The sequence below is a fragment of the Lucilia sericata genome, unplaced genomic scaffold (genome assembly GCF_015586225.1).
Source record: "Lucilia sericata isolate MDLA Ls3-8-SP2 unplaced genomic scaffold, ASM1558622v1 Contig000599F_arrow, whole genome shotgun sequence".
Classification (NCBI taxonomy): Eukaryota; Metazoa; Arthropoda; class Insecta; order Diptera; family Calliphoridae; genus Lucilia; species Lucilia sericata.
The window spans coordinates 1-14,313 of NW_023994606.1; the positions used below are offsets into that span (position 1 = coordinate 1).

At 31.5% G+C, this 14,313-nt stretch overlaps 1 protein-coding gene across 1 annotated transcript; it reads left to right on the plus strand.

Moving 5' to 3' along the window:
* Window positions 1-700: 700 nt before the first annotated feature.
* On the plus strand, window positions 701-13,932 carry LOC119606542 (ubiquitin carboxyl-terminal hydrolase 10). Its single transcript, XM_037960086.1, has 6 exons — window positions 701-2,624; window positions 8,094-8,334; window positions 8,396-8,476; window positions 8,553-8,720; window positions 8,803-9,031; window positions 10,876-13,932. The coding sequence occupies exons 1-6, from the start codon at window positions 1,240-1,242 to the stop codon at window positions 11,202-11,204; spliced, it is 2,433 nt and encodes an 810-aa protein (XP_037816014.1). The 5' UTR covers window positions 701-1,239; the 3' UTR covers window positions 11,205-13,932.
* Window positions 13,933-14,313: the final 381 nt, after the last annotated feature.

The following is a 14,313-nucleotide window of genomic DNA, read 5'->3' on the forward strand; positions in this document are numbered from 1 at the left end:
AACTAGTCTATAGTCGAGACTATCGACTAGTCTAAGTCGAGACAATCGGCTAGTCTATAGTCCAGACTATCGACTACGGTATAGTCGAGACTATCGACTAGTCTATAGTCTTTCACTTTCAACCAATCTATAGTTGAGACTATCGACTTGCCTATAGTAGAGACTTTAGACTAGTTTATAGTTAAGACTATCGACTAGTCTATAGTTGAAACGATCGGCTAGTTTATAGTCGAAATCATCAACTAGATTATAATCCAAAGTATTGACCAGTTTTTAGTCGAGATTATTGACTATTGACTAGTCTATAGAGATGTTTCGACTAATCTATAGAAGATACAAGCAACTAGTTCATAGTCGAGTCAATCGACTAGTCTATAGTCGAAAATAACGACTAGTTTATAGTCGAAATTATCGACTAGTTTAAGGTCGTAATTATCGACTAGTTTATAGTCGAAATTTTCGACTATTCTTAAACAAATTCAAATTTGTTTGCAAAAAATTCTCTATATAAATAAATGTATATATATTTTTTTGGAAATTTCAATTAATTGTGAAATTAATTTCTCCCTTATTTACTTACAGATAATACTATCGTCGATAGCAATGTGCAAACCTATGAAAATGTTTCAAACATACAAGCAGGCGAATCAGTTACCAGTCTCAATGAAGAGATTGTACAACAACCTGCTGCTGACAATATAGCCATCGAATATCAACAATTGCCACAACAGCAGCAAATACAGACACAAAATGTTGTAGTGGAAGCAATACAAACGGATAATTTCAACAATACGAATAAAACATTAATGACTGATGTGCAAGAATTGCCAGTAGAAAAGATTGTGCATACAACAGTTGCCAACAAAAGTACCGAAGTGGCTGTAGAAACGGTGGGTAGCAACAAATGTGGTAGCCCCTCAGCAGCAACAACAAATAATAACACCACAGCCTGTGTATCAGCAGCAACAACAACAAACTGTGCAGGAAAAACAACATAAACATCAATATGTTGCCAAACAAAATGTTCCTCAACAACAGCAGCAATATCAACATCAACAATTGCAAACTCAGCCTGTGACAGCACAGCAACAGCAACAACCAACAGCCCAACCTCAACAGCAACAAACACATTATCAAGCTTCAACACAACAACAACAACATCAGCATCACCATACCCAACAACAACAACAGCAGCATCATCAGCAACAACAAACCTATGAAAATCGTAAATCTTCACAAATGTACAATCAACAACATCAATCACGTAGTCGTAAATATGATTATCATCATGGTCATGGCTCCAACAGCAGTAATAGTGATGCTTCTTCCCATCATCAGCAACAGCAAACACAGCAACAGCAGACAACCAAAACTATGTCATGGACAAATTCCTCACAACATAAGAAATCCACCAATACAGTGGCGGTAACAGCAACACCCACTTCCAGCCACTCGAGCGGTAGTTACAATAAACAATCAAATGCCAGCAATACGTCCAGCTCACATACTCACTCCACACGCACTTACACCAATCAACAACATCATAATTATCAACAGCAGCAACAACAAAATTATCACTATCAGCAACCACAAACTAGAAATTATGGAGCCATGAAAATGCCTTCTTCACCCATTTCCAGTGCACCCAGCACCATGGAACGTAAAACCAGTCAATCAAGTGATGCTGGCAAGGGTCAAGGCCCTCAATCTACATCGACTGCCTCCACCACTGCAGCGCCCCATCAATTTCAACAGCAACAATCACAACAAACCACAACCAATAATGATGCTGTACAACAGACCACACCAACTGCCCCGACAGTTAGTGCTAGCTCAGCTGCTGCCACCTCGATTTCTAACAAGCAGCATACCCAACATTATCCACCAGGATTTGCTACTAAAAAACATAGTTTTTCAAATCAAGGACACAGTGGTCCAAGCACTACCCCAAATACTACTGCAGCAGCGGTTACCAGCAGCAGCAGCAGTAATGCCGTGGAAACCTCCTCTACACCAGCCATAAATTTGGCACCACCAGTTTCTGCCAACACACCAGCAGCACCCTCTACACCATCTTGGGCTAGTCTCTTTGCCAGTAGTTCAAATACCAGCAATTCAGCCAGTTCAAATACAGCTGCCTCTGCAACAATAAACACAAGCTCCAACTCTTCTTCCTCGAATACCAACTATTCAAAGAAACCCATTGCCAAAGTGGCTCCCTATGAGGGCATAACTCCTGTTACACCTCCACCACCCGTAGTAACCCCGGGTACTTTATCTTATTCAGCAGCCTCAGCTCAAAATCTACCCACACCCTCTTCGGCTAGCACAGCTTCCACAACTGCCAAAAAACTCGAGCAACAACAACAACAATCGCAACGCAACTCATTGGCCAATCTAGATGAATTCTCTTTGAAATTTGCTCAATTTTTAACAACATATAAAAGTGACTGGGCCACCGTTAGTCTAAGACCTAGAGGTCTAACAAATCGTTCCAACTATTGTTATATCAACTCCATATTACAAGCTCTACTCGGCTGTTCGCCTTTATATAATTTAATACGTTCTATACCAAAACAAGCTGCCAATTTGTGTGAGGTTAAGACTCCTACAGTTAATGCCATGTAAGTAGTAAGCTATAAGGTTTAAGTCCAAACTTTTCATCCACAATTAAGTCAGCAAATTGTTAGTTATATAATGCTACATTTTGCGTTACCTTTGTGGTAGATCAAACTATATATAAATATTTCACAAAACTTTAAAATAAAACCGTTTTGGTGGCGGTTTTATTGCAGATGAGAAATATTTCTTAAGTTTTCCTTCAAAATGACATGTGATCTGTAGATCAAAGATCAGGTAATGGTTGGAGAACAGACAAGTATTTCATACTTCTTCCATAAACTAGGGTTTTCATCAGATTTCAATATTTTCTTCAAAATCGATTCTTGGTGGGAAATATGAGTGATCACAGATGTACACTATTTTCTTAATTGGAGCGTTATTTAAGAAACTAGAGCCGATTTAAGATATTTCATATAAAAATCGATTTTTAGTGGGAAATATGAGTGATCGCAGATTTTCACTATTTTCTCAATTGGGGCGTTATTTAAGAAACTAGAGCCGATTTTAGATATTTCATATAAAAATCGATTTCTGGTGGGAAATATGAGTGATCACAGATTATCACTATTTTCTCAATTGGAGCGTTATTTAAGGACTAGGGCCGATTTTAGGTTTTTCATATAAACATCGATTTTTAGTGGGAAATATGAGTGATCACAGATTTTCACTATTTTCTCAATTGGAGCGTTATTTAAGAAACTACAGCCGATTTTAGATATTTCATATAAAAATCGATTTTTAGTGGGAAATATGAGTGATCACAGATTTTCACTATTTTCTCGATTGGAGCGATATTTAAGAAACTAGAGCCGATTTAGATAATTCATATAAAAATCGATTTTTAGTGGGAAATATGAGTGATCACAGATTTTCACTATTTTCTTAATTGGAGCGTTATTTAAGAAACTAGAGCCGATTTAAGATATTTCATACAAAAATCGATTTTTAGTGGGAAATATGAGTGATCACAGATTTTCACTATTTTCTCGATTGGAGCGTTATTTAAGAAACTATAGCCGATTTAAGATATTTCATATAAAAATCGATTTCTGGTGGGAAATATGAGGGATCACAGATTTTCACTATTTTCTCGATTGGAGCGTTGTTTAAGAAACTAGAGCCGATTTTAGATATTTCATATAAAATCGATTTTTAGTGGGAAATATGAGTGAATACAGATTTTCACTATTTTCTCGATTGGAGCGTTAATTAAGAAACTACAGCCGATTTTAGATATTTCATATAAAAATCAATTTTTAGTGGGAAATATGAGTGATCACAGATTTTTACTATTTTCTCGATTGGAGCGTTATTTAAGAAACTAGAGCCGATTTAAGATATATTTCATATAAAAATCGATTTTTGGTGGGATATATGAGTGATCACAGATTTTCACTATTTTCTTAATTGGAGCGTTATTTAAGAAACTAGAGTCGATTTAAGATATTTCATATAAAAATCGATTTTTAGTTGGAAATAGGAGAGATCACAGATTTTCACTATTTTCTCAATTGGAGCGTTATTTAAGAAACTAGAGCCGATTTTAGATATTTCATATAAAAATCGATTTTTAGTGGGAAATATGAGTGATCACAGATTTTCACCATTTTCTCGATTGGAGCGATATTTAAGAAACTAGAGCCGATTTTAGGTTTTTCATATAAAAATCGATTTTTAGTGGGAAATATGAGTGATCACAGATTTTCACTATTTTCTCGATTGGAGCGTTAATTAAGAAACTACAGCCGATTTTAGATATTTCATATAAAAATCAATATTTAGTGGGAAATATGAGTGATCACAGATTTTCACTATTTTCTCGACTGGAGCGTTAATTAAGAAACTACAGCCGATTTTAGATATTTCATATAAAAATCGATTTTTAGTGGGAAATATGAGGGATCACAGATTTTCACTATTTTCTCGATTGGAGCGTTATTTAAGAAACTAGAGCCGATTTAAGATATTTCATATAAAAATCGATTTCTGGTGGGAAATATGAGGGATCACAGATTTTCACTATTTTCTCGATTGGAGCGTTGTTTAAGAAACTAGAGCCGATTTTAGATATTTCATATAAAAATCGATTTTTAGTGGGAAATATGAGTGAATACAGATTTTCACTATTTTCTCGATTGGAGCGTTAATTAAGAAACTACAGCCGATTTTAGATATTTCATATAAAAATCAATTTTTAGTGGGAAATATGAGTGATCACAGATTTTTACTATTTTCTCGATTGGAGCGTTATTTAAGAAACTAGAGCCGATTTAAGATATATTTCATATAAAAATCGATTTTTGGTGGGATATATGAGTGATCACAGATTTTCACTATTTTCTTAATTGGAGCGTTATTTAAGAAACTAGAGTCGATTTAAGATATTTCATATAAAAATCGATTTTTAGTTGGAAATAGGAGAGATCACAGATTTTCACTATTTTCTCAATTGGAGCGTTATTTAAGAAACTACAGCCGATTTTAGATATTTCATATAAAAATCGATTTTTAGTGGGAAATATGAGTGATCACAGATTTTCACCATTTTCTCGATTGGAGCGATATTTAAGAAACTAGAGCCGATTTTAGGTTTTTCATATAAAAATCGATTTTTAGTGGGAAATATGAGTGATCACAGATTTTCACTATTTTCTCGATTGGAGCGTTAATTAAGAAACTACAGCCGATTTTAGATATTTCATATAAAAATCAATATTTAGTGGGAAATATGAGTGATCACAGATTTTCACTATTTTCTCGACTGGAGCGTTAATTAAGAAACTACAGCCGATTTTAGATATTTCATATAAAAATCGATTTTTAGTGGGAAATATGAGGGATCACAGATTTTCACTATTTTCTCGATTGGAGCGTTATTTAAGAAACTAGAGCCGATTTTAGATATTTCATATAAAAATCGATTTTTAGTGGGAAATATGAGTGATCACAGATTTTCACTATTTTCTCGATTGGAGCGTTATTTAAGAAAGTAGAGCCGATTTTAGATATTTCATATAAAAATCGATTTTTAGTGGGAAATATGAGTGATCACAGATTTTCACTATTTTCTCGATTGGAGCGTTATTTAAGAAAGTAGAGCCGATTTTAGATATTTCATATAAAAATCGATTTCTGGTGGGAAATATGAGGGATCACAGATTTTCACTATTTTCTCGATTGGAGCGTTGTTTAAGAAACTAGAGCCGATTTTAGGTTTTTCATATAAAAATCGATTTTTAGTGGGAAATATGAGTGATCACAGATTTTCACTATTTTCTCGATTGGAGCGTTAATTAAGAAACTACAGCCGATTTTAGATATTTCATATAATATATATTTTAGTGGGAAATATGAGGGATCACAGATTTTCACTATTTTCTCGATTGGAGCGTTAATTAAGAAACTACAGCCGATTTTAGATATTTCATATAAAAATCGATTTTTAGTGGGAAATATGAGTGATCACAGATTTTCACCATTTTCTCGATTGGAGCGATATTTAAGAAACTAGAGCCGATTTTAGGTTTTTCATATAAAAATCGATTTTTTAGTGGGAAATATGAGTGATCACAGATTTTCACTATTTTCTCGATTGGAGCGTTAATTAAGAAACTACAGCCGATTTTAGATATTTCATATAAAAATCAATTTTTAGTGGGAAATATGAGTGATCACAGATTTTTACTATTTTCTCGATTGGAGCGTTATTTAAGAAACTAGAGCCGATTTAAGATATATTTCATATAAAAATCGATTTTTGGTGGGATATATGAGTGATCACAGATTTTCACTATTTTCTTAATTGGGGCGTTATTTAAGAAACTAGAGTCGATTTAAGATATTTCATATAAAAATCGATTTTTAGTGGGAAATAGGAGAGATCACAGATTTTCACTATTTTCTCAATTGGAGCGTTATTTAAGAAACTAGAGCCGATTTTAGATATTTCATATAAAAATCGATTTTTAGTGGGAAATATGAGTGATCACAGATTTTCACCATTTTCTCGATTGGAGCGATATTTAAGAAACTAGAGCCGATTTTAGGTTTTTCATATAAAAATCGATTTTTAGTGGGAAATATGAGTGATCACAGATTTTCACTATTTTCTCGATTGGAGCGTTAATTAAGAAACTACAGCCGATTTTAGATATTTCATATAATATATATTTTAGTGGGAAATATGAGGGATCACAGATTTTCACTATTTTCTCGATTGGAGCGTTAATTAAGAAACTACAGCCGATTTTAGATATTTCATATAAAAATCAATTTTTAGTGGGAAATATGAGTGATCACAGATTTTTACTATTTTCTCGATTGGAGCGTTATTTAAGAAACTACAGCCGATTTTAGATATTTCATATAAAAATCGATTTTTAGTGGGAAATATGAGGGATCACAGATTTTCACTATTTTCTCAATTGAAGCGATATTTAAGAAACTAGAGCCGATTTTAGATATTTCATATAAAAATCGATTTTTGGTGGGAAATATGAGTGATCACAGATTTTCACTATTTGCTCAATTGGAGCATTATTTAAGAAACTAGAGCCGATTTTAGATATTTCATATAAAAATCGATTTTTAGTGGGAAATATGAGTGATCACAGATTTTCACTATTTTCTCAATTGGATCGTTATTTAAGAAACTAGAGCCGATTTTAGATATTTCATATAAAAATCGATTTTTAGTGGGAAATATGAGTGATCACAGATTTTCACTATTTGCTCAATTGGAGCGTTATTTAAGAAACTAGAGCCGATTTTAGATATTTCATATAAAAATCTAATTCAGTAGGAAATATGAGTGATCACAGATTTTCACTATTTTCTCGAGTGGAGCGTTATTTAAGGAACTAGAGTCGATTTTAGATATTTCATATAAAAATCGATTTTTGGTGGGAAATATGAATGATCACAGATTATCACTATTTTCTCAATTGGAGCGTTATTTAAGAAACTAAAGCCGATTTTAGATATTTCATATAAAAATCGATTTTTAGTGGGAAATATGAGTGATCACAGATTTTTTCGATTGGGGCGTTATTTAAGAAACTAGAGCCGATTTTAGATAGAGTGATCACAGATTTTCACTATTTTCTCGATTGGAGTGTTATTTAAGGAACTAGAGACGATTTTAGGTTTCTCATATAAAAATCGATTTTTAGTGGGAGATATGAGTGATCACAGATTTTCACTATTTTCTCAATTGGAGCGTTATTTAAGCAACTAGAGCCGATTTTAGGTTTTTCATATAAAAATCGATTTTTAGTGGGAAATATGAGTCATCACAGATTTTCACTATTATCTGGATTGGAGCGTTATTTAAGAAACTAGAGCCGATTTTAGATATTTCATATAAAAATCGATTTTTGGTGGGAAATATGAGTGATCACAGATTTTCACTATTTAAGGAATGTTTTGTTTCTTACGAATAATGAAAATGTACTTTTTTCTCGCTCTTACAGGATGACTTTCATGTCCAATTTCTCTAATCTACCCAGTGGTTTACGTTTACGTAATTCCAAGGGTGGTAAAGGCAACAAAGATGATTTGGGTGGAGATTTACAGTGTGATCCTGCCTTTGAACCCACAGAAATCTATAAATTATGGAATGATAGTCGTGAGGAACATGTGGAGGGCCGTCAAGAAGATGCCGAAGAATTTTTGAGTTATATACTTAATAAATTAAATGATGAAATGCTGGAGGTATGAGCTAATATATTAAATCTTGATTTATTAACCAATAATAATATTTATTTGTTTTAAGGTTATAAAATTAATTTCCAAACCAAATACCGAACAAAATGGACAAAATGAACCGGCCGAAGAGGATGGTGACGTTTGGCAGGTGATTAGTTGGAATGAAAAACAATTAATTTATTTTATTTTATTTAATTATTTATTTGTTTAATTAAATTTTCCAGATGATTTGCAATAATCGCAATAAGGGCAGTGTAACACGTCAAACTGATTTTGGTTGCACCCCCTTAAGTGATATCTTCCGTGGAGAATTACGTTCACGTTTACAGCGTGAGGGAGAACATTCAACAGATGTTATACAGCCTTTCTTTACACTGCAACTGAATATTGAAGTATTTTTCGTTTTTAGTTGTTTTTATTTTATAAATGAAAACTTTTTTTCTAAATATTATTTTTTGTGTTTATTTTTTATAGAAAGCTGCCTCGGTTAAGGAGGCTTTGGAGATCTTAGTTGGTCGTGATCAATTGGAAGGTGTTACCGGCAGTAAGAGCAAACAGGAAGTGGTGGCCTGGCAACAAATGAATTTGGAAAAATTGCCTCCTATTTTAATTTTACACCTTAAATGGTTCGACTATCGTTCAGATGGTTGCACGAAGATTTTGAAAAAGGTTGAGTTCCCAGTGGAACTTAAAATTGATTCAAGTAAGTGGTTGTTAGAAACTTATATTTATGTTAGATATTTTCTGTAATCCAGTCTATAGTCTAGTCTATAGTCTAGTCTATAGTCTAGTCTATAGTCTAGTCTATAGTCTAGTCTATAGTCTAGTCTATAGTCTAGTCTATAGTCTATAGTCTAGTCTATAGTCTAGTCTATAGTCTAGTCTATAGTCTAGTCTATAGTCTAGTCTATAGTCTAGTCTATAGTCTAGTCTATAGTCTAGTCTATAGTCTAGTCTATAGTCTAGTCTATAGTCTAGTCTATAGTCTAGTCTATAGTCTAGTCTATAGTCTAGTCTATAGTCTAGTCTATAGTCTAGTCTATAGTCTAGTCTATAGTCTAGTCTATAGTCTAGTCTATAGTCTAGTCTATAGTCTAGTCTATAGTCTGGTCTATAGTCTAGACTAGACTAGACTATAGACTAGACTATAGACTAGTCTATAGTCTAGTCTATAGTCTAGTCTATAGTCTAGTCTATAGTCTAGTCTATAGTCTAGTCTATAGTCTAGTCTATAGTCTAGTCTATAGTCTAGTCTATAGTCTAGTCTATAGTCTAGTCTATAGTCTAGTCTCATAGTCTAGTCTATAGTCTAGTCTATAGTCTAGTCTATAGTCTAGTCTATAGTCTAGTCTAGTCTATAGTCTATTAGTCTAGTCTATAGTCTAGTCTATAGGTCTAGTCTATAGTCTAGTCTATAGTCTAGTCTATAGTCTAGTCTATAGTCTAGTCTATAGTCTAGTCTATAGTCTAGTCTATAGTCTAGTCTATAGTCTAGTCTATAGTCTAGTCTATAGTCTAGTCTATAGTCTAGTCTATAGTCTAGTCTATAGTCTAGTCTATAGTCTAGTCTATAGTCTAGTCTATAGTCTAGTCTATAGTCTAGTCTATAGTCTAGTCTATAGTCTAGTCTATAGTCTAGTCTATAGTCTAGTCTATAGTCTAGTCTATAGTCTAGTCTATAGTCTAGTCTATAGTCTAGTCTATAGTCTAGTCTATAGTCTAGTCTATAGTCTAGTCTATAGTCTAGTCTATAGTCTAGTCTATAGTCTAGTCTATAGTCTAGTCTATAGTCTAGTCTATAGTCTAGTCTATAGTCTAGTCTATAGTCTAGTCTATAGTCTAGTCTATAGTCTAGTCTATAGTCTAGTCTATAGTCTAGTCTATAGTCTAGTCTATAGTCTAGTCTATAGTCTAGTCTATAGTCTAGTCTATAGTCTAGTCTATAGTCTAGTCTATAGTCTAGTCTATAGTCTAGTCTATAGTCTAGTCTATAGTCTAGTCTATAGTCTAGTCTATAGTCTAGTCTATAGTCTAGTCTATAGTCTAGTCTATAGTCTAGTCTATAGTCTAGTCTATAGTCTAGTCTATAGTCTAGTCTATAGTCTAGTCTATAGTCTAGTCTATAGTCTAGTCTATAGTCTAATCTAGTCTTTAGTCTCGTCTATAGTGTAGTCTATAGTCAAGTCTATAGTTTAGTCTAAAGTCTAGTCTATGGTCTAGTCTATTGTCTAGTCTTTAGTTTAAAGTCTAGTCTATTCTCTAGTCTATAGTTAAGTCTATTCTGTAATTTAGTTTATAATCTTATCTCTATTCTAGTCTATTGCCTCGTCTATAGGCCATTCAATAATCTAGTTTATAGTCCAGCTTATAGTTTAGTCTACAGTCTAGTCTATTGTCTGATATATTATACAGTTTATAATCTATTCTGTAGTCTAGCTCATAGATTAGTCTAGTCTGTAGTCTAAACTCCAAACTTTCCAGTTTTTAAACTTTCTTATTGTTTCTTTGCTTATTCAAACCCAAATCTTTATTTTCTCATTCTCACAGAAATTTTAGCTTCCAAGAAGTACTCACAAAAACAACGAGCTTATCGTCTCTTTGCCGTTGTCTATCATGATGGCAAAGAGGCCACCAAAGGACATTATATCACTGATGTTTATCACACCGGCTATGGCAGTTGGCTGCGTTTCGATGACAGCTCTGTCAAACCGGTAAGTGAAAATCATGTCCTCTTACCACGGACACCACGAGTACCTTATTTACTTTGCTATAGACGCTGTGATACCATACCACAGCAAAGCAATAACAATCAGAATAACTCATCAACAGGCAATAATAATACATCAGGTAATACACAATCATCATCAGGAAAATAAACACAAGAAAAAAAGTTGACAACAATACGCCAAAAACAAAAATTCTAACGAAATGAAAAGCACAACGAAGGTTTAATAAAACAACAAAATGGAAAAGATAAGAGAACACACACACGATAAACCAACAAAGTGATATAAAAAGGACTCCAAGACTGGAGGTGTGTAAAGCTTAACGAAAAAAAAAAAATAGTAAATAATCATAAGAGAAAAAAATCACTAGAAATAAAAAGTGATTTTGCATGATAATGATGATGATGATGGTTGGTTTAACTAACTGCAAACAAACACTTAATAATTGCTAACAGGCTTTAAGAAATTGGACGTAAATGATGTGTTAAGTAATAGCCTGTAAACTTAACAAATGTTTATGTTAAAAAGATTTGTATTTATGTTCAACTAAAAACTTTTTTTTATTATTTATACATATAAAGCTAAATATTTGCATATAGCCAAAATATTATTATAATGAAAAACAAAAAAAAAAAAAAGAAGATAATTCTAGTTTAAGTCTAAGTTAAAGAGACTTTAAAAGAAAAACAAAAATTTATATTTAGTTAAATTCATTAAGAAGAAAAACAAATTTATTTACTTATAGTTTTAGTTAGTATTAATAAAACAAACAATTAGGGTGGTGTGATTAATTTAATTAATCACTTAAGAAATTTATCAAAAAAAAAAAAAAAATTAAATATTCAAACATTTGAAACATTAACAAATTGAGAAGATTTAAGTATGAAAAACTTTATTTAAGTTATTGTTTAGTAACATGAGTAACAAAAAATTATTGATTTAAGTTCTTATTAAGTTTTTCAAGTCTTTTGTTGAAGTTAAAAGAGTTTTAACAAAAAAAAGGCTGGAAAAAAGTTTTCAATTCAAAGCGTTAATATTTGTGTAGTAAATTTAATATATAGTACCTATTTCAAAATTTATTTTCTAAAGCTAGACTTGTAGCTGTAGTTTGTTAAACAAAAGGAAAATATTAATGGAATGCTCGCTTAGAAAGGTTGCAAATCTTTAGTTTACAAAATAAGCAGTAAATAAGGGAATTCACCCTTGTAGATCTTTTAAATCTAACAATTACAATCTGTGATTTACTCTTTCTTTGTCTTTTGATATTTTTTTCAATATTGATATTTATTTGCTTATTAAAAACTATTAAGCCTTTTAAATTTACTATAGTTTGCAAGCTCATAGAAAGAATATATTAAAAAGTGTAATTCAGAGCTTGTAAACCTTGCAAAACTTAATAATTATAGTAAAAAAATATACAATACTGTGATATACTTATATTCTTGAGTTAAATATGCAAACTAAACAGGTCTTGTAAATATTAAACATCTTAATAAGTATAAGTACTTTGCAATACTTTTACTTATTGCTAATAAGCATTGTAAACTTGTTATAGAAGAGTTAGCTTAAGTAAAATTTACCAATTTACAAGACTAAATAAAAATTAATAAAAATCATTGCAAATAAGTTTAGTAAACTTAAAAGAGTAGCGTCGTTGAAGGGTTGTTGTAAATTTACAATACAAAATGAAAAATGCTAAAAACTATTGCAAATAAGTCTTGCAAACTTGAAACAACTTGATCTTGAGTAATAACTTTACTTTATTAGGTGTTATAGTAAATTAACCACCATTTGCAAGACTAAATCACCAAACAAGTCTTTTAAATTTGATGCACAAACGGTTTTTTAAGTAAAATTCTTATTGTATAAAGAGTTCTAGTAAATTAGCAAGGCTTAATTAAAAATTCTTAAGGAAGTCTTGTAAATTTAATACAGCAACGTTTTCTTTTGTAAAAAAAACTACTATCATAAGGAGTATCAGTAAATTGTCGTATCATTTACAAAATGATTTGCAAACTAAACAGGTCTTGTAAATATTAAACATGTTAATAAGTATAAGTACTTTGCAATACTTTTACTCATTGCTAATAAGCGTTGTAAACATGTTATAGAAAAGTTATCTTAAAGTAAAAACTTTTTTAAAGACAGATTCGCTTCGTGATTTACAAGACTAAATAAAAAGTAATAAAAATCATTGCAAATAGGTCTAGTAAACTTAAAAGAGAAGCGTTTTAATCAGAAAAAAATCTTCATATATGAAGAGTTGTTGCAAATTACTAGCACTTTTGCAAAACAAAAGCAAAAATACTAAAAAAAATCATTGTAAATAAGTCTTGCAAACTTGGAATAACTTGATCTTGAGTAAAAACTTTATTATATTAGATGTTCTAGTAAATTAACCGCCATTTGCAAGACTTAATCACCAAAAAAAGTCTTGTAAACTTAATACAGAAACGGTTTTTAAGTAAAATTCTTATTGGTGTTCTATTAAATTAATCGCCATTTGCAAGACTTAATCACCAAAAAATTCTTGTTAACTTGATACAGAAACGTTTTTTTAAGTAAAATTCTTATTGCATAATGAGTTCTAGTAAATTATTGGCTATTTGCAAGGCTTAATTAAAAATTCTTAAGGAAGTCTTGTAAATTTAATACACAAACGTTTTCTTTTGTAAAAAAAAACTACTATCATAAGGTGTATCAGCAAATTATCTATCTTTCATTTACAAAATAAAAAGAAAAGTAATGAAACCTATTGCAAATTAGTCTTGTAAACTTGCGACATACTAACAAATTAACAGCATTTTGCTAAATAAACTATGGCAAATAAGTCTTGTAAACTGGTTACAGAAATGTTGTCTTTCCTTCCGTTTACAAACGGGAATTTGCTGAACAAAATAAAAATAATTGCAAATAGGTATTGTAAACTTAAAACATAAACTTTTCTTAAGTAAAAATCTACTTATAAGCGAAATTTTAGCAAATTAATTGCAATTTACAAGAGTAACTTAATTATTAAGTCATATTGCAATGAGGCTTGTAAACTTGGTATTGAAATATTTTCTTAGTAGAACTCGAGCAATTGCAAATATGTCTTGTAGACTTCATATAGAAACATTTTCATTTTATATACAAAGGTCTTGCAAATTATCTACTATTTGCAAGACTGTATTAAAAAAAGCAAAAGTCTTTAAAACAGACAACTGAAACTAAAAACTCTTGCAAATTTACTACACAGAGTGATTTTTACTAATAAACT